The sequence below is a fragment of the Octopus sinensis genome, linkage group LG25, assembly GCF_006345805.1.
Source record: "Octopus sinensis linkage group LG25, ASM634580v1, whole genome shotgun sequence".
In the NCBI taxonomy this organism is placed as follows: Eukaryota; Metazoa; Mollusca; class Cephalopoda; order Octopoda; family Octopodidae; genus Octopus; species Octopus sinensis.
Window position 1 is genome coordinate 12,683,465 of NC_043021.1, and position 26,184 is coordinate 12,709,648.

Genomic DNA, 26,184 nt, shown 5'->3' on the forward strand with positions numbered 1-26,184 from the left:
ACCTGCCTATGACTTTCAGGTGTTTTATCACCTGGCGCTTTGGAAGAATCATCCCCACTGTGCTAAATCACAACCGACTGGTAATTAAACAAAGCACATACATTCGGTATGTGTTAACAATAATGATAATTATGTTAACCCTTTTGTTACTGTATTTCTGTTGAGGTGCTCTGTGTTTCTTTCAATTATTTTAAATATAACAAAGAATTTAGTAAGATTACTTAGTCATCATTCAGCTAGTGTTAGGAACATAAATTGCAACTAAGGTTTGGTGGTATATTTTAATGAAAAACTAATGAAAACAAGACATTTATACTACAGAGCCAGAGCCAGTTTTGGCTAGGTTGGTAACGAAAGGGTTAAATTATATAAGGCACAGGAGTGGCTGTGTGGTAAGTAGCTTGCTTACGAACCACATGCATATTTACACACAATCCACCTACAAACTAAACATTAAGAATATTCCAATCAGCATCAACAAAAAGGACAAGTGCTGTATTCTTTGATAAAGAGTACCATAGTGCTAAAATATAGCCAATACCAAAAAAACAATTAAGTATTCACCACTACCATCTAGAGAAAATGTTTACATGGTATAACCCACCATATGGCATTGGTGTAAAAACCAATTGATATAAAATGTTTCTTTCACTCATCAGAAAACATTTCCTGGGACAGTCATAAAATTTCACAAGCTTTTTAATAGGCAGAGTATTAAGGTGAGTCAAAACTAGATGAGCCCTTCAAGCAGCTAAACAATACACTTGTAGTATCTAGTCTAGTCCAGTATGGGGAAATGTGCTGCAACAATGCATCACTGCATCTACTATTTGTTGATGATTGCATAATCCTGGTGGATGACACTTTTGCACCACCCGTGTAACAACCTCCGACCCATGGGTATCTTTTGTGGGTAATCATTGCTGGTGAGAGTTTTACAAGGCTGGAATGCAAATCCTGCCTCAACCTCATTTAGTCACCTTTCACAACATGCAGAGGAAAGTTGGGTCTCTTCTTTGACATGCCAATCCCCAGGCAGCACAAGATCAACATGAAATGAAGAGTCTTGCTCAAGAACACAATATGCCACCTGGTCCAGGAATTGAACCCACAATGCAATACCCTAGCCACTACACTACATGCCTTTACAGTCTACTCATACATAACCAAACATCATCAGGCATATTCTGATCAGAATCAGTGAAAAGTTGAATGCCACACTCTCTGATGAAGAATACAATAGTAAAGCACTAAAATATGGCTAATGGGACCTGTGGTGTCGGTGGAGAGGACGACAGATAAGGGAGGGCGGAAGTGGGGATTGCAGGGGCTGGTGGAAGACTGGAGGGTGCATGTGCGGCGGGAAGCGGAAGCGGTCAAGCAGCACGCACGTGGGGCGATCAACGAAGCCGGCAGTTCGAGCTGAGACGAGGAAGCGACTGGACGCGCCGAGTTTGGTGAGAGACCTGATCTTCGCCGAGGTAAGACCTGTTTATATTTCCTTCTCTTTCTGTTGTCCTCTTCATCCGTCACACTACAGGACCATTTGCTACAGAAATGCACAAGAGGTTGTGCACTGCTGGGTCATATAACCTCATTTGATTTACAAATGGTTGTGTTGTGGGCTCAGGGATATTGAAGCACCTGTACCAGTGCCATGTAAACGCATACATTCTGGTTCTGCATAAGCACACCCAATATGCTCTGTAAAGTGGTTGGCATTAGGAAGGGCATTTAGCCTTGGAAACTATACCAAAATAGATGTGGGGCCTGGGCAGGTCTTGTCAATCTGTTCAACCCATGCTAGAATGGAAAACAAACATTAAATGATGATGATGATGATGATGATGATGATGATGATGGTGGTGGTGGTGGGCATTGCAGGGTCATGTGACCCACTTTGATTTGGTTTACAAAATGCTGTACCTGCATCTGTTGACAAGACTCGATTTGCCTTGCTTTTAAAATCTTCAAAGATCTTCTCTCGTTTTCTAACCATTCTTCGGCCCTCTTACGATCTGAGCGATATGCTTGTACTTTCATTTCCTTTAGTAACTGACGATGGTTCAACAGTTCATCGGTCAAATATTTTACTGGATTTCTCTCGTTTCTTTATGGAAAGAAATAGAAAACAATCCCAAAGTGATTCATATTCAGGGCTGGAGTAAGAGGTTTCTTGAGGGAGGAAAGAGGAAACAAAAAAAATCGGGTAAAAGGGGCTTCAGAGACTTTTTGTTTTTATAAATTAACTGATATTTTTTTTGTCTTTTATCTTTTACTTGCTTCAATCATTAGATTGTGGCCATGCTGGAGCACTGCCTTGAAGAATTTTTTTTTTAGTCAAATAAATTGCTCTCAGTGTTTTTTTTTATTTTAAAGTCCGGTACTTATTCTGTCAGTCCCTTTTGCCAAAGCGCTAAGTTATGGAAATGTAAACAAACCAACACCCATTGTCAAGTGATGGTGGGGACAAATGCAGACACAAAGACATTACATATATGACAGGCTTCTTTCAGTTTCCATCAATCAAATCTAGTCACGACTTTGGTCGGCCCAAGACTGTAGTAGAAGACACTTGCCCAAGGTGCCACGCAATGGGACTGAACCTAAAATGTTTTTAGTTGTTTATTTTTGTTATTCTTTTGTTTCTTTCAGTCACTGGGCTACAACCAAGCTGGAGCAGTACCTGGAAGGGTTTAGTGAAAGAAATTGACCTCAGGGCTTATTTCTTTTAAATCTGATACTCTGGTTTTGGAAATTGGGCGTTTTTTAACATGCGCGTATAAGGGTGGAAATGAGCTCCTTAGCGGAGGTCTACACTCTCCGAGTACTTTTCTAGTTTGGATATATGATCCACTGATGATATGTTTATAAATAAAAATATATATATATATATATAGTGATGGTATGTTGTCGACTTAATGTAACAGTCCCATGAAAGGGAAGAATGCTACTGCTATTTAGCCCTAGGAAACGGTATTTGTGCCTGAGTGGTTGGGCGCGTGAGTGTGCGTGTGTGCATGTGTGTGTGATTGTGTGGCTGTATGTGTCTGTGTATGAGTGCGCATGTACATGTGTGCATATGTGCCTCTGTGTGTGTGTATGTATATGTGTGTGTGTGCATGTTTGTGTATGTGCATGTGCATGTGTGTGTGTGTGTGGCTCTGTGTGTGTGTGTGGCTCTGTGTGTGTGTGTGTGGCTCTGTGTGTGTGTGTGGCTCTGTGTGTGTGTGTGTGGCTCTGTGTGTGTGTGTGGCTCTGTGTGTGTGTGTGTGGCTCTGTGTGTGTGTGTGTGCGCATGTGTGTGTATGTGCATGTTTGTGTATGTACATGTGTGTGTGTATGTGGCTCTGTGTGTGTGTGCATGTATGTGTGTGTGTATGTTGTATTTAACTTCCTCTTACTTCATAAAGGGAGATAGGTCAATTCGTGGTACCCTGTCCTTTAGAAAGATGCTCGGGGGTTCAGTTGTCAGGGCACAGCTTTCCAGTACGCTGTCCAATAGCTCTTTGTCCACCTCGGTGGGTAATAGGTGAATATTAAGATATCCTTGATGTGACTGATTGGCCTACAACAAAGACAGAAAGAGAGAGAGAGAGAGTTATGGTGAATCGATAAGGATTGTTTCTATTGAAATAAATAACATCTGTTTGAAAGAACTCAATGAAAATAATGTAGTTTATATACAACAGAGTCGTGCTTGAGAAGAAGACCCATCCAGCCAAGTAAAATTGCAGTCGTGGCAGGTACAGGTGTTATGCAAATGGCACCTGTGCAGGTAGCATGTCAAAGTGGTCATTACATTCTCGGAGTGGTTGGCGTTAGGAAAGGCATCCAGCTATAGAAACCATGCGAGCTGGCAGAAACGTTAGCGTGCCAGGCGAAATGCTTAGTGGTATTACATCTGCCGTTACGTTCTGAGTTCAAATTCCGCCGAGGTCGACTTTGCCTTTCATCCTTTTGGGGTCGATAAATAAAGTACTAGTTTCGCACTGGGGTCGATATAATCAACTTAATCCCTATGTCTGTCCTTGTTTGTCCCCTCTATGTTTAGCCCCTTGTGGGCAGTAAAGAAATATATAGAAACCATGCCAAATCAGAATGGAATCTGGTGCAGCCTTCCAGTTTGCCAGCCCTGGTCAAACCATCCAACCCATGCCAGCATGGACAAGAGACATTATATGATGATGTGCATAGCTCACAGATGAGGGAGTCTCTGCAGGCTGGGCCACTACAATTCCAATCTGTTAGTAGTACTAAAGAGTAAGATGTCCTGAAGATTGTTTCTAGGTGCCTGAACAAAATCAAGCCGACCTGTACCAGTCAGGGTATAGATGGCCATTAGTCTAAAAGCACCCCTTCTCTGCCATTGATGTCTGGGACCACCAACACACCAACTGGGTCCAAGAAGAGTACTCATATTTGAAAGTTCAAGCACTCTCACCTACCTTTCAAAAAACTTGCTCATAGACAGAGCCTCACCATCTACTCACGCCTTCCTTTTCAAATGTAACTTGAAATAGCTGATAAGAGCTTAGCCAAAGAAGAAACTGTTTGTTCTCAGACCTTCCAACCTCATCCAGTATACAACTTTTTTTGCAACAGCCAATAAACAGGGCGGCTGAGCAATCATCGCAATGGATTTGGCTAACCGTCAGATTCATCCCACCTACCAATTCCAACAAACTACAAGACTAGAAAACCTTGTAATCATTGAAATGGGTCCCATGGGTCCCAGGGAGTGTGCTCCAGAAATCCATATTTCACTAATGTTTGTTTGTTGTTTGTTCCTTCTCGAGCCATGCCTAGCTCATAAGGGCCAGTTTCCCAGTTTCCATGGTGTATAGGTTCCCCACCTGGATGGGATGCCGGTCTGTTGCAGGTGAGCTGCAAGATGCAGGAGGAAAGAGTGAGAGAAAGTTGTGGCGAAGGAGTCAGCAGAAGTTTGCCATTACCTTCTGCCGGAGCCACGTGGAGCTTAGGCGTTTCGCTCATAAACACACACGTCGCCAGGTCTGAAATTCGAACCCGTGATCCCTCGACTGCGAGTCCGCTGCTCTAACCATTAGGCCATGTGCCTCCACACATCTCACTAATGGCTACCACATGTAAATTTACTGACCTGAGGTCATCGAGAAAGTGCATGTAATGATAATTATAATAATTGTTACAAATTTTGGTACAAGGCAAGCAGTTTTAGGGGAAGGGTGTTGGTTGCATCAACCCTGATGCTTAACTGGTACTTCTCTTATCGAGCTCAGAAAATGTGAAAGACAAAGTTGATCTCAGCAGAATTGGAACTCAGAATATAAAGGGTCAGAAGAAATACTGGTAAGAATTTTCTCCAATATTCTTTCATTTTTTTACCTGTTTCAGCCATTTGACTGCGACCATGCTGGAGTATCACCTTAAGCCATTAGTGCCCAAATTTTTTTATTTAATTTATTACCAAAAATCATTTAGCGGTTCGGCGAGAGAGACCGATAGAATAAGTACTAGGCTTACAAAGAATAAGTCCTGGGGTCGATGTGCTCGACTAAAGGCGGTGCTCCAGTATGGTCGCAGTCAAATGACTGAAACAAATAAAAGAATAAAATGTCAGCTAGCAAGTGATATGCGTAGTCTGCCATAAAAATGTTAAAATTCCTTACTTTAGCTGCTCTTCCAGGTTCTGCTTCTTCCCAAGCTTTCTTCATCTGGCGAATTTCTTCAGCTCTTGATTTGTCTCGTTTTATTTCAACCTGTTCCTAAAAAGTCCAAAAAAAAGAAAAGTAAAAAAGAAAAAAAAAATGTATAACCTCCAAGGAAATCTAAAAGCAATTAGCAATAAACAATAAAATATTTGTGAAGTATATTTACCACTTAAATGTGGCTAACCCTTAAGGGTGGATGCTACTGTTGCTTGTAGCCCCAGGAGGACACCTCCTCCAGCTGGCTATTGACACATTTTCTGTGCCCTATCAGTATTTGCAAAGGGAAGCCATCCTTCCCATCTTCAATCTGACATGATACACATGGACTCGAGTTTCTGGGTATTGACCCGTCATCAGCGTGTGACAATCACCGATTGCCGATGAAAAGTGGGTCCCCAGTCGCAAATATATATCCTTTTCCCAGTGACGAAAAGTCACTGATATTGAAAAAGTGTAAACAAGCAATAATAAATCTCTGAGCGAAGTATAAACAGTAGCTGCACGACAATGTGAAGTATATTTGCCACTTAATAAAATATTCCCTAACAAAAAGCCAGTGACGAAGACACTTGCTCTAACTGAATCTGTTTTTGTTGTCCAGCTTAACACCATTACTCGATCCTTTTATTCTTTTACTCTCTGACTTGTTTCGGTTATGTGATGGTGGCCATGCTGGGGCACCACTTCGAGGGGGGTTTTAGTCAAACAAATTGAGCCCAGGACTTATTTTTAAGTCCTAGAACTTGTTCTATTAGTACTCTGTCAGTTACAAGGACAGGGTTTCCAGTTGATTCAACCAACAGAACGGCCTGCTTGTGAAATTAATGTACAAGTGGCTGAGAGCTCCACAGATACATACTCTTAATGTTCTGGTGTCTATAATATATATGCCACTCTGTCGGTTATGACAATGAGGGTTTCAGTTGATTCAGCCAATGGAACGGCCTGCTCGTGAAATTAACGTGCATGTGGCTGAGTGCTCCTCGAACACATGTACCCTTAATGTAGTTCTTAGGGAGATTCAGTATGATACAGAGTGTGACAAGGCTGGCCCATTGAATTACAGGTACAACTCATTCTTGCCAGCTGAGTGAAATGGAGCAATGTGAAATAAAGTGTCAAGAAGGCAATGCATCGCCAGGAATTGAACTCACGACCTTAATATTGTGAGCCAAACACCCCAACCACTAAGCCACGTGCCTTCACTACATAGTCTTTCATTCTCTTACCTGTTTTAGTCATTTGACTGCAGCCATGGTAAACTGATAAGTTACAGGGATGTAAACACACCAACACTGGTTGCCAAGTGATGGTGGGGGTGCAGACACCCCCACATAAATATGTACATACATACATACATACATACATACATATATATATATTTGACATGGGCAATTCTTTCTTGTCTTGGGATTCACGGTCAAACGGCTAAATAGAATTGTGTGAAAAATTGCACAGATGTGTAGAATGATCCGGTGGTGTTGCTGGGCTTGGGATTTTTTCATAGCTCCTATGGTTACCGAGATAATCTACTATAATGATACTCGTGTGTTTATGAATGAGAAAGGAAGGGGTGATGTCATACTTGGTAGTGGGATGATGAAAATTGTAATGCTAATATATATATATATATATATCATCATCATCATCATCATCATTATTTAGCGTCCGCTTTCCATGCTAGCATGGGTTGGACGGTTCAACTGGGGTCTGTGAAGCTGGAAGGCTTCGTCAGGCCCAGTCAGATCTGATATAATTTTAAAAATGGGTCAGGTGTGGCTGTGTGGTAAGAAGCTTGCTCCCCAACCATATGGTTCCAGGTTCAGTCCCACTGCATGGCACTTTGAACATATGTCTTCTGCTATAGTCTCAAACAAGCCCATAGGCTTGTGAATGGATTGGTAGATCAAAACTGAAAGAAGCCTGTCATGTGTTATATATATATATATATTATATATATATATATATATATATATATATATATATATATATATCATCATCATCATCATCATCATCATTTAACGTCCGCTTTCCATGCTAGCATGGGTTGGACGGTTCAACTGGTGTCTGGGGAGCCCGAAGGCTGCACCAGGCCAGTCAGATCTGGCAGTGTTTCTACAGCTGGATGCCCTTCCTAACGCCGACCACTCCGAGAGTGTAGTGGGTGATTTTATGTGCCACCGACACAGGTGCCAGACGAGGCTGGCGAACGGCCACGCTCGGATGGTGTTTTTATGTGCCACCAACACAGGTGCCAGACAAGGCTGGCAGACGACCACGCACGGATGGTGTTTTTTTTTATGTGCCACCGACACAGGTGCCAGACGAGGCTGGCGAACGACCACGCTCGGATGGTGTTTTTATGTGCCACCGACACAGGTGCCAGACAAGGCTGGCAGACGACCACGCTCGGATGGTGTTTTTATGTGCCACCGACACAGGTGCCAGACGAGGCTGGCGAACGGCCACGCTCGGATGTGTTTTTTTATGTCCACCGACACAGGTGCCAGACAAGGCTAGCAGACGACCACGCTCGGATGGTGTTTTTATGTGCCACCGACACAGGTGCCAGACGAGGCTGGCGAACGGCCACGCTCGGATGGTGTTTTTATGTGCCACCGACACAAGTGCCAGACAAGGCTAGCAGACGACCACGCTCGGATGGTGTTTTTTTATGTGCCACCGACACAGGAGCCAGATTTGGCTGGCGATCGGCCACGATTGGGTGGTGATTGTTACGTGCCCACAGCATGGAGGCCAGTCGGTGCGGTACTGGCTACACCCACGTTCGGATGGTATTCTTGTGTGCCACCGGCACTGGTACCACAAAGATACAAATTCCATTGATGTTCATCTATTTTGATTTTGTTTGATTTTCACTTGCCTCAACAGGTCTTCACAAGTGTCACAAGAAGGAAGGTATGCACAGGTGGACTGACTACGTCCTAGGTAGGGGCCACGGGTTATGGCCTGACTAGTCTTGCCGGGTCTTCTCACGCACAGCATACTTCCATAGGTCTCGGTCTCTAGTCATTTCCTTGGTGAGACCTAAAGTTCGTAGGTCGTGCTTCACCACTTCGTCCCAGGTTTTCCTGGGTCTATACCTCTTCCACAGGTTCCCTCAACTGCTAGGGTGTAGCACTTTTGCACACAACTATCTTCACCATTCTCGTCATATGACCATACCAGCGCAGCCGTCTCTCTTGCACACCACAACTGACGCTTCTTAGGTTCAACTTTTCTCTCAAGGTACTTACACTCTGACGATTATGAACACTGACATTACACATCCATCGGAGCATACTGGCTTCATTTCTTGCGAGCTTACGCATATCCTCAGCAGTCACGGCCCATGTTTCACTACCATGTAGCATGGCTGTACGTACACATGCATCATAAAGTCTGCCTTTTGTCACCAGCAGGGGTATATATATATTATAGATATAGTGTGAAATATAATGAATTTAATAAAATCAACAAATTTCACCTAGTAGTATTTCGGTATGGAAAAGGACCATATTCGGTAAAATTTATATAATTATAATAATATGGGTTTTTTGCAACAAGTTGCTTAAACCACATACTGAAAATATTAGAAATATTTCTAATATTTTCGGTATGTGGTTTAAGCAACTTGTTGCAAAAACCCATATTATTATAATTATATATATATATATATATATATATATATATATATATATATATATACACATGACAGGCTTCTTTCAGTTTTGATCTACCAATCCATTCACAAGCCTTGGGCTTGTTTGAGACTATAGCAGAAGACATATGTTCAAAGTGCCATGCAGTGGGACTGAACCTGGAACCATATGGTTGGGGAGCAAGCTTCTTACCACACAGCCACACCTGACCCATTTTGAAAATTATTTATCATGTCTGGAATGTTACTTACAGCACAATCTGGGTCAGATACAAAGCGTAGTAGCCAGTGTGGACGGGAGGAATCGAACTGGAGTGAGGCTGGACGAGCTTCCTTTGGCTCTTTCGTTTCTTTTCCACTTCTAATTTTATTGGATTTTGGTTTCGAGGAATGGTTGGCTGGTTTTTCTACTTTCAGGTTGGGCGATGGTGTTTCACTCTCTTTGAATTCCACTGAAATAATAGAATAATAATAATAATAATAATAAGAGAAGCAAAGATAATAGATGTTGCAGTATCAGGTGATTCGAGGGTGAAATGTAAGGAAACAGAAAAGATTGAGAAATACCAGCCACTGCGGGACAAGATAGGGAAGTTATGGGGCATGAGGAAAGTAATGGTGATACCGGTTGTAATTGGGGCATTAGGAGCAGTTTCCAAGGGCTTTTAAAAACATATTTAGAATACTGGAGCTGCTGTCTGGCTCGAGGTGATCCAGAACACAGCATTGTTGGGTACAGCTTGCATTCTAAGGAGACTATTGAAGGCACTACTTGAAATGTTTGGTGATTTGTTGTTGCCTGCTTTCAAGTAAAGAATAACTGGTAATTAAGAACTATCAGAGAGTCTTTCATAATAATAATAATAATAATAATAATAATAATAATAATAATGATAATAATAATAATTACATTACCCCCAGTACTTAACTGGTGCCTAATTTAATGACCCGGAAAAGATAAAAGGTAAAGTTGACCTCGGTGAAGTTTGAACTCAAAGCAAAAACAGATGAAATGCATCTAAGTGATAACGATTCTATCACCTTGCTACCTTAATCATAATAACCCTTTCTACTATAGGCACAAGGCCTGAAATTTGATGGAGTGGGATAGACGATTACATCGACCCCAGTGCTCAGCTGGTATTTATTCAATCAACCCCAAAAGGATGAAAGGCAAAGTCAACCTCAGCAGAATTTGAACTCAGAATGTAAGGACAGTCAAAATACCACTAAGCATTTTCCCTGTCATACTAACAATTCTGCTAGCTCACTGCCTTAAGCTTTAATAATAATAATAATAATGATAACAGCAAGAGCACTCAGAGAGTACAAACCAGTGTCCTCTCAACAATTAGCCAGAGATGATTTTTTTAAAATTGAGAATATCTGAAATAAACTTGACTGCTCTCACAAATGAGAATACTAAAAATGAACCTGATTGCTCTCAAAGATTAAGTAAAAAAAAAACGGAAAAATAATCCAGAATCCTTGTCCAGTACCAGAACAATCCCAAAATTTAATCAGTTTGTGCCAATCATGAAACCAAACATTCCTGAAAGTTTCATCCGAATCCATCCGGCAGTTCTTGAGATATCTTGTCAACAGACAAACAAAGAAACCAACAAACAAACACAACTGAAAACAATACCTCCACCTGCACTAAGGCAGAAGTAATAAGAATAATAGTAATAATGGTTTCAAATATTGGCACAAGGCCAGTAATTTCTGGGGAATGATAAGACTTTTTACGATAATATGGTCTTTTACGATAATATGGTCTTTTATGATAATATGGTGAATCAGGTTAGTTAAAATTATACTACTAAAATGTAACCTTTTTGAACTTATAATTTTCTGTGTATATATATATAGATACAATACCAATATTCCTCTGAACTTTTTAATAATTCTTTCTGTAAACTGTTTTTAACATTTTCTTAAGAATGTATATATATATTGTAATCTTTGGTGCCCAATATTTTAATGAACTTGTTAAACTTTATATTTTCCCAAGATTTTCCCTTGTAAACTGTTTTTAACATGTTCTTGTTATTATCAAAGAATGTGTATATATATTGTAATATTTTGTGACAACCAGTACCTAACAAAACAAAGCTTTTACATGTTACTTTTGACAATCTCTTTCTAAAAAAGTGAAACCGGTCAAGTAAATAAACATCTTTTAAAATTGCATTTTCAAACCTTCTTTCATATATATATGTATATATATGTATGTATGTGTGTGTGTATATGTTTGTGTGTCTGTGTTTGTCCCAACATCACTTGACAACTGATGCTGGTGTGTTTACATCCCGTAACTTAGCGGTTCAGCAAAAGAGACCAATAGAATAAGTACTAGGCTTACAAAGAATAAGTCCCAGGATCAATTTGCTTGAGTATGGCCACAGTCAAAATGACTGAAATAAGTAAAAGAGTAAAAGAGTAGACAGTTGCTTACAGAAGTGCCGATCACTTAAAGTGGATGGAACTTGTGGAAGAGGGAGTCCCAGGAAGACATGGGACTCAGCCTTACAAAGGAGATGACAAAGGATATTTAGTGCATTGCTGTACTCATGAAGATATGACCACCACAGCAGAATTGGTACTGGTGCTGGAGTCACATAAAAAGCACTCATGCAGGTGCTACATTAGAAGCATTGGTGCTGGTGCCAGATAAAAAGCATCCAATGCACTCTGTGGAATGGTTGGCACTAGGAAGGGCATCCAGCTGTAGGAACCATGCCAGAACAGACAATGGAGTCTTCTGTAGACCCTGACCTTATCATCCAGCATTGAAAACTGACGTTAAATGGTGGTGATGATGATGATGATGATGATGAAGATGAAGAGGATAATAAAAGGCCAAATTGTTGGTGAATAGATGAAAGAATTCTTCAATGAGGTACTTACTTCTCAATTCGTTACTTATGCTGCTTTTGGAAGCTTGGATAAACTGCCAGTCAATAGGGACAAGTGGCCACGAATCATGCAACACTGTCGCTCGTATTTTATACTTATGGTTCTGTAAAAAAAATAAAAATAAATAAATAAATAAATTAATAATAATAATAATAATAATAATAATAATAATAATAATAATAATGATAATAATAATAATAATAATAATAATAATAATAACGATATTAATAATAAGGCGAGGTGGCAGAATCGCTAGCATGCCAGGAAAAATGCTCAGCAGCAATTTGTCAATGTTCTGCCAAAGTTGAAATTGCCTTTCATCCTCTCAGGGTCGATAATTTAAGTACCAGTGAAACACTGGGGGTCGATGTAATCGACTAGTCCCCTCCCCACAAATTCCAGGCCTTGTGCCTTTAGTAGAAAGGATTCTTCTTCTTCTCATTATCATCATCATCATTGTTTAACATCTGTTTCCATGCTAGCATGGGTTGGATGGTTCGACCGGGATCCAGGAAGCCAGAAGGCTGCACCAGGCCCCAGTCTGATCTGGCAGAGTTTCTACAGCTGGATGCCCTTCCTAATGCCAACCACTCCGTGAGTGTAGTGGGTGCTTTTTACATGCCACTGGCATCATCAAAGTTGAAATTGCCTTTCATCCTCTCATCATTATTATTGTTGTTATTATTATTATTATTATTATTATTATTATTATTATATAAGGTGGCAAGCTAGCAGTATCCTTAGCATGCTGGATGAAATGCACTTAGCAGTATTTCACCCATCGTGGAGGCACATGGCCTAGTGTTTAGAGCAGCGGACTTGCGGTCAAGGGATTGCGGATTTGAATCTCAGACTGGGTGATGTGTGCATTTATGAGCGAAACACCTAAGCTCCACGCGGCTCCAGCAGAAGGTAATGGTGAACTTCTGCTGACTCTTTCCTCCTGCATCTTGCAGCTCACTTGCAATAGACTGGCATCCCGTCCAGGTGGGGAACCTATACACCAAGGAAACCGGCCCTAATGAGCCAGGCATGGCTCGAAAAGGAACAGACATTTCACTCATCACTAGGTCCTGAGTTCAAATTACGCCAAGGTCAACTTTGCTTTCATCGTTTTGGGGTTGATAAATTAAGTACCAGTGAAACACTGGAGTCAATATAATCGACTTTACCCCCTCCTGCAAATTTTCAGGCTATGTGCCTTTAGTAGAAAGGATTATTATTTGAATTTTTGATGGAATTAGCCCAATTTGTATTGCTGTACAAAGAACAGAGCCTTACTTCTCTTGCAGCTGTTCTTTAACGATACGACATTCAGATAAAGTACTATACAAGAAATTGAAAACGAATGAAACTGAAAATAGGTAGGTAAAGAAAAGAATGCATGGTCAATTTCATAGGGATGTTGAAGATAAGATAGACAGAGAAAAAAGATGGCTGTGGATGACTAGAAGCGATTTAAAACCAGAAACGGAGACTCTAATCTGTGCTGCCCAAGAGCAAGCACTAAGGACAAACTACATAAAATACAGAACAGACAACACATCAGAAAGTGATAAATGCAGAATCTGTGGACAAAACGGTGAAACCGTTTGGCATATTACCAGCCAATGTATATAAGAGATGCCACGACAATATAACCAGGCTGTCCATTGGACACTTTGCAGCAAGTATGGACTTGACCAGAGGTACTAATTACTAATTTTCTTATATTTTTGATGTGTCTAAGGCAAAAATAGGTGGATGAGGAAAGCATTGGTTGTTTTTTTATTTACAACAAAAATATATAGCAACAATAACAGAAATATGGAATCACTCACCATGACTGTATCTCGTGCGGTTAAATGCTTTTTTACAGTTAAAGCTGGAACAGAAAATACAGAGAATATCAAGGGGACACACAGACAAGATGGGGACATCACCACATTAATTGAATAAACAGATGTAACTGTATCAAAATAATGAAATTAAATTCATTCATCCATGAAGGCAACAAATCAACATAGCCTTGAAGGAACCACCAAGCCTCCTGGAAATAGCAGCGAAAAACTTGGTAAATGGAAACTATTTATTTCTCTCTTTCTTTCTTCCTCTCTATCCCTCTCTCTCTCTCTGTTTTTCTCTCACTTTGTTCTTTGCTTTCTTCCTCTCTTTCTTCCTTCGTGTCTCTCCCTCTCTCTTTCTTTCTTCCATTTTTCCTTCTCTCTTCTTTTTCTTCTTTCCCACCTTTCTTTCTTTCTCTCTATCTATATCTGTCTGTTTGTCTAGCTATCAATCTTACATACGTGCATGCATACTTACATAAAACACACACACAACACACACACACAACACACACATACACATGTACATACATACAAATATAGCATGGCTGTGTGGTTAAGAAACTTGCTTTTCAACCACATGGGTCCACGTTCAGTCCCTTAGCATGGCACCTTGGGCAAGTGTCTTCTACTATAGTCACAGGTTGATCAATGCCTTGTGAATGAATTCGTTGGGAAAGCCCATTGTGCATATATATGTATGTAAGTGTGTGTGTGCATGTATATGTATGTGTTTGTGTTTGTGTGTGAGAGTGTGTGTATGTGTGTGTGCGAATTTGATAATGTGTAAATCAGTTTGGAGTGCAAACTAGTGCATTCAAACAGAAATATTTTATGGTAATCATTGTCAACCAATTTATCTTCCCCTTCACAAAAATTTACTTTTAGAATATGTCCTGGGTCCAGACAAAGTCCCAGGCTGCCATCCAACCCATCAAAGGCAGTGCTCCAGCATGGTCACGCTGACCAATAACTGAAACCAGCAAAACAAGAAGATGAGTGATAAATGCAAGGGACTACGTACATTCTTTTGAGCTTGTGCTTAGGGGCTCTTCTTCGATGATATCCTTCAGAAATATAATGGAAGGGATGACAACGTGACCTTTGCCCTTCACATTGCACACCACTTCATCATGGTCCAGGACGGTCAGTTGGAACTGGACATCTGGTTTCGATGTTGACATCTGTAAGGTCGCCAGATGGTCTTCAGTTACCTTTACGGAATAACTGAACGTGTACAGGTAAACCATTAATATGGCAGAGAGATGTGAGGATTAAGAGAAAGTAAAGAAGATGTAAGGATTATTAAGATAACAGAATGTAAATGTAAAGATTTAGATTGCAGAAAGTTGGTGTAAGGATTAACATAACAAAGGATTAAAGTTATGTAAAGTAGTTGTAAGGATTAAGATGACATAATGTGGATGTAAGGATTTAGACAACAGAAAGGTGTATGGATTAACATAACATAGGTAGATATAAGGATTAAAGTTACATGAAGTAGAAGTAAGGATTAGCATTGCATAAAATAAGTGTGTGGATTAACACTATAAAGTAGATGTAAGGATTAAGATGACATAATGTAGAAGATAAGGATTTAGATTACAGAAAGTTGGTGTATTGATTACCATAACAAAGGATTAAAGTTACATAAAGTAGAAGTAAGGATTAACATTGCATAAAATAAGTGTATGGATTAACACAACATAATGTAGATGTAAGGATTAACAAGATGAGAAGTAGATGTAAGGATTAAAAAGATGTGAAGTAGATTAAGATGACATAATGTGGATGTAAGGATTTAGACTGCAGAAAGTTGGTGTATGGATTAACATAACATAAGGTAGATATAAGGATTAAAGTTACATGAAGTAGAAGTAAGGATTAGCATTATATAAAATAAGTTTGTGGATTAACACAACATATAGTAGATGTAAGGATTAACAGGATGTGAAGTAGATGTAAGGATTAACAGGATGTGAAGTAGATGCAAGGATTAACAGGATGTGAAGTAGATGTAGGGATTAACATTACATACAGTAAGTATATGGATGAATATTGGTTTCAAATTGTGGCATGAGGCCAACAAATTTCGGTGGAGCGGGTAAGTCAAGGATTAATATTACACAAAGCTGATGTGAGGATTAAAATAACACAATTCTGTTAAGGATTAAGATTACATAAATAGGATTAACTTTAGATGAAGTACAGATAAAGATTGTGGAGGTGCGTAGCTTAGTGGTTAGGGTGTCAGCATCATGATCGTAAGATTGTGGTTTCGATTTCTGGACCAGGCGATGCGTTGTATTCTTGAGCAAAGCACTTCATTTCACGTTGCTCTAGTCCACTCAACTGGCAAAAATGAGTAACACTATGATGGACTGGCGTCCTGTTCAGCTGGGGAACATATATGTCATTGAAACCAGGAAACCATGAGCCTGGCTAGGCTTTAAAAGGGCGCATTTATTGCTATTTACAGATAAAGATTAACACTATATGAAATAAAAGTAAGGATTAACTTTACAGAAAACTAATCAGTTGTATCTTCTTCACTGGGTAATTTTTATCTTTCTCACTCTCATGCGCTCATCCACCCCTCTGAAAAAAAATCATGTCTTTTTACAAGAAACCTAGAAAGTCACAGAACTTCAACAAAGGTATAAAGGGCACAAAGCAGGCCATTTTTTATTCATTTCACCATATTACTTCCACTACCTCACATACAAATCTTCAAAAAGATATGGTGGGCCCCATAATCTATTGGGCAGTAGGAGCTCAGTTATAGTGGCCCTCTGTCAGCTATATGACTATGACAAGGGGTCAAGTTGATCCAATCAATAGAGGAGCCTGCTTGTGAAATTAACGTGCAAGTGGCTGGATAAGCACATTAAAAGGGGTCTGTGGGAAAACTCAAATAAAAAAAGGGGTTAGAAACCACTGTTGAGAACCACAGTTTTTATAGCTTTGAGATTTTGATGATGTGATTGTTTATCAATAGAATGACATTGTAGAGTAGGTGTGAAATGTAGGATATGGCCAGTTTGACCATAAAACAGGGAGGATGTTTCGTCCAGACATGGCCGGTTTAAAATGCTAACAAGAAACCACATATACTTGATAGGAAAGGAAAAGGTTTGAAACGTGATTCAATGTACTCACCTCATGAAGTATGGATAAGTATCAGACGGAATATAGTAGTGTTTTATGTCTTGAATATAGAGGTGAGTGTTGAGTTCAGCTTTTTGCAGATGCAGAAGGGAGCTCGATGAGCCGATGAGACGCAGCCGCCATCTACCACTAGGTATGGCTTGTTCCAGACTCCGAGCCTCTGCGATGAATGTGTACCCACGCTGTTCAAGGAAAAAAAAAATTTAATTAAACCATAGGCGCAGGAGTGGCTGTGTGGTAAACAGCTTGCTAACCAACCACATGGTTCCGGGTTCAGTCCCACTGCGTGGCATCTTGGGCAAGTGTCTTCTGCTATAGCCCCAGGCCGACCAATGCCTTGTGAGTGGATTTGGTAGACGGAAACAGAAAGAAGCCTGTCGTATATATGTATATATATATATATGTGTGTGTGTGTGGGTTTGTGTGTCTGTTTGTCCCCCTAGCATTGCTTGACAACTGATGCTGGTGTGTTTATGTCCCCGTCACTTAGCGGTTCGGCAAAAGAGACTGATAGAATAAGTACTGGGCTTACAAAGAATAAGTCCCGGGGTCGATTTGCTTGACTAAAGGCGGTGCTCCAGCATGGCCGCAGTCAAATGACTGAAACAAGTAAAAGAGTAAAAGAGTATAGAGAAAAAAAAAAAGAGAGATTAGTTGCTGTTGATTGTCTTTGAATAAAAGTAATTTCAGGTTAATCTTTTGCTGGGGAATGTTATGTTTGGAACCATTTTTTGTTGGGATATTCTTTATTTTCACTAGACTTCGACCATGCTGGGGTACCACCATGACAAATTCCAATTAAGCAAATTAATCTCAATACTTATTTTTTTAAAGCCTGTTAATTATTCTATCGGTCCCTTTTGCTGAACTGCAAAGTTACAGGGACATAAACACACCAACACTGGTTGTGATGTCATAGCGGAGGACAAACACAGACACAAATACACCCCCCACACACACCCATAACGTTTTCGGTTTCCATCTACCATATCCACTTTCAGGGGACTTTCATCAAATCAGGGCTTTCATCAACACTTGTTCAAGGTGGTCACACAGTGGGACTGAACCCAGGACCACGTTGGAAAGCAAATTTCTTACCATGCAGCCATGAAGCAAGGTGACGAGGAGAAAATACCAATTCTATTTTCTGGTAGACATTTAATATCATTACCATAAAATTTAATTTAGTGATGAAAGGGTCCCTCCTCCTCCTCCTCCTCCATTGCTGCCGCCATCACCGCCACTACCGCCATTACCACTTGATGTCTGTCTTTGATGCTGGCATGGTTTGACAGGAGCTGGCAAGCCAGAGGATTGCACCAAGCTGCACTGTCTGTTCTGGTATGGTTTTTATGGCAGGATGCCAGCGCTGCCTGACTAGCGTCCGTGTCGGTAACACGTAAAAGCACCGACCGATCGTGATTTGTTTGCCAGCCTCCTCTGGCCCCTGTGCTGGTGGCATGTAAAAAGCACCCACTACACTCACGGAGTGGTTGACATTAGGAAGGGCATCCAGCTGTAGAAACACTGCCAGATCAGACTGGACCTGGTGCAGCCTCCTGGCTTCCCAGACCCTGGTTGAACTGTCCAACCCATGCTAGCATGGAAAACGGACATTAAACAATGATGATGATGATGATGATGATGATGCCCTTTCTAATGCCAACCACTTTACAGAGTGGACTGGATGCCTTTTAAATGACACCAACAAGGGACATAAATTCTGCTGTCATGGTAACAGGGCTTAAACTCTCTAACCTAATTATTGGTTGCCCAGTGTTTAACATTCCCTTGAAGACCCTACAGTGGAACTCTGGGGAGGTGAGTAAACATCTTGCAAAAAAAAAAAAAGATAAAAAAATTGGGAGGAACTGACCTTATTTTTCCTATACACAAAAGGGGACACCTGCTTGAATACTTTGTTTATTTCGGCTCCGTTGTCGTTGTTGATGACACGCAAAAAGCAGGTTTTTAGGTTCACATAAAGTTTGGGAACTACCATGATTTCCTCCGACACCAAAAATACCTCCCTGGATAAGAAAAGAAGATATAAAAAAAAAGGAGAAAAGAAAAACATTAACAAATTATTCATCCTCATCATTGTTGTTGTTTGTTTGTTTGTTGTTGTTGTTGTTGTTGTTGTTGTTAAGCAACAAGATGGTAAGGGTGATTAGGTGATGGTCTAGGGCTTAGGGGCGGGAGACCCCAGACCTTGGGAAAAAAAAAAATTGGTCGTCTTGTTGTAGTCGAGGGCTCTTTGTAGACGCCCGACACCACTGGGAGGTGGCCCTCAAAGTCACTGGAAATGGAGATCTCCAGGTCCAAATTCTTGAATGGCTGCTGCTGCTGTTGCTGCTGCTGCTGTTGCTGTTGCTGTTGCTGTTGTTGTTGTTGTTGTTGAGGTGATGAACAGGCAAAATTTTGAGCATGCTGAACAAAGTACTAAGCAGGATCTCATCTGGATTTATGTTCTGAGTTCAAATTCCACCAAGGTCAACTTTGTCTTTCATCGTCTTAGGATCACCAAAATAAAGTCCCAGTCAAAAGCAGGTCTCCCTCGTCCAGAAGTTCTGTCCACTTTAAGTGATTGGCACTTCTGTATGCAACTGTCTACATCCATCCGCATAACATAACCAGACTTTTGCCCTTCTGACAGAACCCCATGGCTAAAATATTCTGTGAAAACATGTCCAGCCATGGGGCTAGATACTATCTTATATAGAAAGAAGTGAGGGTTAGTGACAGGAAGAGCATCCAACTGTAGAAAATCTGCTTCAATAACCCCTGTTAAACGCATGCAAGCATGGAAAAGGGGGCATTAAGAGGATGATGATGACTGCAAGCCATTTTGACTTCACTCTGTTTTGAAGAAATATTGGTTTCAAACTTTGGTGCAAGGACATCAATTTCGGAAGAGGGGTAAGTCAATTACCTCAACACCAGTGATAAACTGATACTTATATTTATCAACCCTAAGACAATGAAAGGCAAAGACAACCCTGACAGAATTTGAACTCAGAACGTCTAAAGACGGACGAAATACCACTAAGCATTTTGTCCAGCATGTTGACAATTCTGCCTGTTTTGAAGAAATATTAACAAAATAAATATCTTACCTGAAAACCACAAACCATGTCTCAGGGGGCTGTTCCCCGTATACTCCTTGGTAATCGGTGTAAGAGATTTTGTGCCAATCCTCTTTGTAGAAGCTGTGGTATGGGATGATTTTGGGGTTTTTACTTATCAGATACCTGGATAAATAGAGATGATATAATAATGCATAATTATGATTGTCTCTGATTCCTTATATTAGGTCATCCGGAAAGTTTGTGCCACTTTATAGTAGCTTACCTTTCAACTTATTTTAGAACATGGTTGAGTCCATAAAATAGGATTTTACTACACCTCCATTTAGAGCAGAGTTTAAGCTATCTTTTCGTGGAAGAAGGTTTATATTACTATGACCTGGGTTAATTCTGTAACCCTTTAAAATGGAAGATAAGAAAGTTCATTTTTGGCACTTGATGCTTTTCTTTTTCCGAACAGGGAAAAGTGCCTCACAAGCAACCAAAGAAATGTGTGCAGTTTATAGTGATGTTTCTTTATCCGAAAGAACTGTACGGAAGTGGTTCACGAGGTTCCGAGCTGGGGGTTGTAGCCTTATTGATAAAGAGCGATCAGGCAGACCATCCACTACAGATGATGACCAAATCAAGTCATTAATTGAGAATAACCCACATTGCACAACCTGAGAATTGGCAGAAAGCCTCAACCTATCAAAATCCGTCATTCACGAGCACCTGGTAAAGCTTGGGTAATGGCAAGTATTTATTGACCTTTTTCTTTCCTTTAAAAATCGGCACGAACTTTCCGGACAACCCAATATTATATTATAACATAACATTATGAAAAAGCACACACACACACACACATGTATGGAGGTCGTCATGTAAAAATGGTATAAGAGACTTTGCTTCGACCAGGATTACCAGGCTAAGGAGTGCAAGGCATAGGAGAAAAGCAGCGACAAATATACCACTTGCACTGACCATTAACCCTCATCTCTTGCAACATCTGTAGGCTTCTTTGCAAATCATTGGCAGGATTCAAATGTCACATTCGATATAAGTATTATGACTGACAAAGGGAATGGAGGCTGTCAGATACACATATGTCAAAACCAACAGGAGAGTCCATCACATATATACATACATATATATATATATAAAAGTATACATATGTATATTTATATATCATCATCGTCATCATCATTGTTTAACGTCTGCTTTTCATGCTGGCATGGGTTGGACGATTTGACTGAGGACTGGTGAACCACATGGCTGCACCAGGCTCAAATCTGATCTGGCAGAGTTTCTACGGCTGGATGCCCTTCCTAACACCAACCACTCTGAGAGTGTAGTGGGGGCTTTTATGTGCCACCGGCATGAGGGCCAGTCAGGCGGTACTGGCAATGGCCACGCTCAAATGGTGTTTTTTACATGCTACCTGCACAGGAGCCAGTCAAGCAACACTGGCAATGACCTCATTCGAATATTTTTTTTCACATGCCACCGGCACAAGTACCAGTAGGGCAATACTGGTAACAATCATGCTCAAATGCTGCTTTTTACATGCCACAGACATGGGAGCCAGTCAGCTGCCCTGGCAACGGCAACGATCACACTCGGATGGTGCATATATATATATATATATATATATATCAAGGAACTCTATATATTTATTTATTTCAAATGGAACCTTAGCAAACAAGAGTAGAAATGTCTCCATTTTGTAGCTATGTAATTAAAGAAAAACAATTATATCTGTAGTTAGTCTGAAATATAACTGATGTAATTAAAATAATTACCTGAACACATTAAGACCAATCTCTTCAATATTTGGTTTAATTTGAAGCCAAAACTTTTTCAAAACATCACATACAGCGATGTTATCAGGTGTACCTTTAAGAAGATATTTTAACTCCACTTTAATCTCATTTCAATAACTGATTGCAAAACACCATCATATATACAGGTACAACACTGTTCCAGAACCTGATTTTCCCAAACTAGGTGTGGCTATCTTCTTCAACATACTCTAAATTAAAGACATATTGTCTTCAAATTTTGGCAGCAATTTCGGGAGAGGGATAAGCCGATTCCATCAACCCTAGTGCTCAACTTTGAACTCAGAATGTAAGGCCAGACAGACAAAATGCCACTAAGCATTTTGCCCAGCATGTTAATGATTCTGCCAGCTTGTTTGTTCCTTCTCAAGCCATGCCTGGCTCATAGGGCTGGTTTCCCGGTTTCCTTGGCATATAGGTTCCCCACCTGGACGGGACACCGGTCCGTTGCAGGTGAGCTGCAAGATGCAGGAGTAAAGAGTGAGAGAAGTTTGCCATTACCTTCTGCTGGAGCCGCGTGGAGCTTAGGTGATTTGCTCATAAACACACACATCACCCAGTCTGAGATTCAAACCCGCGATCCCTTGACCGCGAGTCCACTGCTCTAACCACTAGGCCATGTACCTCCACTAAATAAATGCGCCCTTTTAAAGCCTAGCCAGGCTCATGGGCCCAATTTTCCAGTTTCAATGGCAAATCTGTTCCCCAGCAGGACGGGACGCCAGTCCATCGCAGCATTACTCATTTTTGCTATCTGAGCAGACTGGAGCAACATGAAATGGAGTGTTTTGCTCAAGAACACAACGCGTCGCCCGGTCTAGGAATCGAAACCACAATCTTACAATCATGATGCTGACACCCTAACCACTAAGCCATGCGCCTCTACAATAAAGTTGGTGTTGTACCTGTATATTCTTCAATTTGGCAAATACATAAAACCTCTTTCTTACCGTGTGTGCGAGATCTTTTTATTTTACGAACATATGCCCCACGCCAGAAAGTCTGTATCTTTACCGCAGCGATTTGAAAGTCAATGTTGGTTTCCCTGTGAATTGTTTAAAAAGGATACCACAAATTATATTATTATTATTATTATTATTATTATTATTATTATTATTATTATTACTGTTGTTGTTATTATTATTTAAATAAATTGATAAATAAACAACCAAGCAAACAAATAAATGGTTGTGTGGTTCAGAAGCTCACTTTGCTTCCACATGATTCTGGGTTCAGTCCCACATTGCAGCACCTTGGGCAAGTGTCTTCTATTATAACCTCATACATATGTATATGTGTTTGTGTGTGTGTGTGTGTGTGTGTGTGTGCGTGTATGTATACACATGTATGTATGTTTGTGTATATGTGTGTGTGTGTGTGTATGTATGTATGTATGTATGTATGTATGTGGCTGTGGAGTGGCTGTGTGGTAAGTAGCTTGCTAACCAACCACATGGTTCCAGGTTCAGTCCCACTGCGTGGCATCTTGGGCAAGTGTCTTCTGCTATAGCCCCGGGCCGACCAATGCTTTGTGAGTGTATTTGGTAGACGGAAACTGAAAGAAGCCTGTCATATATATGTATATATATATAAGTGTGTGTGTATATGTTTGTGTGTCTGTGTTTGTCCCCCTAGCATTGCTGGTGTGTTTACGTCCCCGTCACTTAGCGGTTTGGCAAAAGAGACCGATAGAATAAGTACTGGGCTTACAAAGAATAAATTCCAGGGTCGATTTGCTCGACTAAAGGCGGTGCTCCAGCATGGCCGCAGTCAAATGACTGAAACAAGTAAAAGAGTATGTATGTATGTATGTAAAGCTGTGTGGTTAAGAATTTTGCTTCCCAACCACATAGTTCCAGGTTCAGTCCCACTACATGGCTCCTCTTGCAGGGGTCTTCTACTATAATCCCAGGTCAAGAACGGATTTGGCAGACAGAAACTGAATGTTGCGCGCGTGTGTGTGTGTGCATGCACACACACAAACAAGGCAGTACTGAAAAGTTCCTGGCTTTAAGGTTATTGTGAAAGGCCTAGTTAGAGGCCCAACCTTCTGAGTTCTTTTACAGGGTTTAGAAAAATTGACAACCTTACTGCAGGAAGCATATGAATCTCAATAAAATCCCAATCCTCCTGTATTTTCTTTTATCCTAAGCCAGGAACTTTTTCTGCACACCCTTGTGTGTGTGTGTGTGTGATTATTCAGCTTATTTCAAGATTTCTTACCAATAAAGAAAGGGCTAATTTCTAATTCATTTGAATTTCATCAACATCAACAGGGTAAGCAGCTGTGGCAGAAAACACATGGCCATGGTCATGGGGCTGAATGTCTTTGATCATAGGACCTGCTCAATCCCATATGACATTGGGGGTGCGAGGGTTAAACAGCAGCAACAACAGCCGTTCAAGAATTTGGACCTGGAGATCTCCATTTCCAGTGATTTCGAGGACCAACTCCCAGTGGTGTCGGGCATCAACGAAGAGCCCTTGACCAAAGTTTTTTTTTTTTTCCCCAAGGTCTGGGGTCTCAATCCCATATGACATTGGGGGTGGGAGGGTTAAACAGCAGCAACAACAGCCGTTCAAGAATTTGGACCTGGAGATCTCCATTTCCAGTGACTTCGAGGGCCACCTCCCAGTGGTGTCGGGCATCAACAAAGAGCCCTCGACCAAAGTTTTTTTTTTCCCCAAGGTCTGGGGTCTACAGCCCCTAAGCCCTAGACCATCACCTAATCACCCTTACCTGTCTTGTTGCTTAACAACAACAATAACAACAAAAACAACAACATGCACCAACATGTACTAACATATGCCAACATGCACATCTTCCAAAATTTATTTTTTCACTCTGGCCATTGCCTGTTTACAAATAATGTTCTAAGCAACATAGAGTTAACGAAGTACCAATTAGACACAATCCAAAAGAATCAAAAGAGAAACTCACATCTGCGGGAAAGGGTCATACTTCTCAGTCTCTGTAGTGAAAATACAAACAAAAGGTACATTAATTTAGGGATAAAAAAAAAAGGGGGTAAAGACTCGTTTTGGTCACGAATGACCATAGGATTGCACTTAGAAAGTTCCCCTCTGAGGCAGAATTATAGGCAAGGTTGTTTATGGAAGACCAGCAGTTGCCCATGTATACTAGCCTCCCTTCTCCACACCACCAATACTATCCAAGGGAAAAGCAAAGGGGCCAATACAGCTTGGCCCCAGTGACATTGCACCTCATTTCTACAGCTGAGTGAACTGGAGCAACGTGAAATAAAGTGTCTTGCTCAAGAACACAACACAGTCTGGTCCTGGAATCGAATTCACAACTTCATGATTGTAAGCCCAACACCCTAACCACTGAACTATGCACCTTCACATAGCTATGCACCTTCACATACCTATGTGCCTTCACATAGCTATCTGCCTTTACATAGCTATTCACCTTCACATACCTATGTGACTTTACATAGCGATGCACCTTCACAAAGCTATATGCCTTTACATAACTATGCACCTTCACATATTTATGTGCCTTCACATAGCTATATGCCTTCACATAGCTATTTGCCTTTACATAACTATGCACCTTCACATAGCTATGCGCCTTCACACAGCTATATGCCTTCACATAGTTATGCACCTTTACATACCTATGAGCTTTCACATAGCTATGCATCTTCACATATCTATGTGCCTTTACAAAGCTATGCACCTTCACATAGCTATGTGCCTTCACATTTAGGGATATCATTAACTAAAACTTGAGTAATGTGTATAGCATTCTTGAAATATTATTATAGAACAAAGAATATCGATTAGATGTGAGAAAAGGGGTTGTGTGCAGATATGTCCGTATTGTTAAGAAGTTGTTTATGTAACTACCATGTAGTTGTGGGTCTAATTCCACTACATGGCACATTGAACAAATGTCCATTCAACCATAAATTCACCTTGATTAATTCCCTGTGGGTAAAATTTAATTTGCTTGATGGAAATTCTGTGGAAGCTCATCTCAGCTGCATT

The 26,184-nt window shown here is 40.6% G+C and overlaps 1 protein-coding gene across 1 annotated transcript in view; it reads right to left on the reverse strand.

Annotated features, from left to right (window-relative positions):
- Positions 1-26,184, reverse strand: part of LOC115224516 (androglobin-like) — a 71,638-nt gene that overhangs the window by 1,056 nt on the left and 44,398 nt on the right. The window contains exons 25-37 of the mRNA XM_029795426.2: positions 25,112-25,142; positions 23,121-23,215; positions 22,132-22,225; positions 20,381-20,515; positions 19,141-19,294; positions 17,256-17,446; positions 15,121-15,323; positions 14,094-14,137; positions 12,265-12,376; positions 9,607-9,806; positions 5,652-5,747; positions 3,405-3,568; positions 1,927-2,110 (exon numbers count right to left, since the gene is read on the reverse strand). Coding sequence (XP_029651286.1) covers positions 1,927-2,110; positions 3,405-3,568; positions 5,652-5,747; positions 9,607-9,806; positions 12,265-12,376; positions 14,094-14,137; positions 15,121-15,323; positions 17,256-17,446; positions 19,141-19,294; positions 20,381-20,515; positions 22,132-22,225; positions 23,121-23,215; positions 25,112-25,142 — 1,703 coding nt within the window. The remainder of the gene's footprint in view (positions 1-1,926; positions 2,111-3,404; positions 3,569-5,651; positions 5,748-9,606; positions 9,807-12,264; positions 12,377-14,093; positions 14,138-15,120; positions 15,324-17,255; positions 17,447-19,140; positions 19,295-20,380; positions 20,516-22,131; positions 22,226-23,120; positions 23,216-25,111; positions 25,143-26,184) is intronic.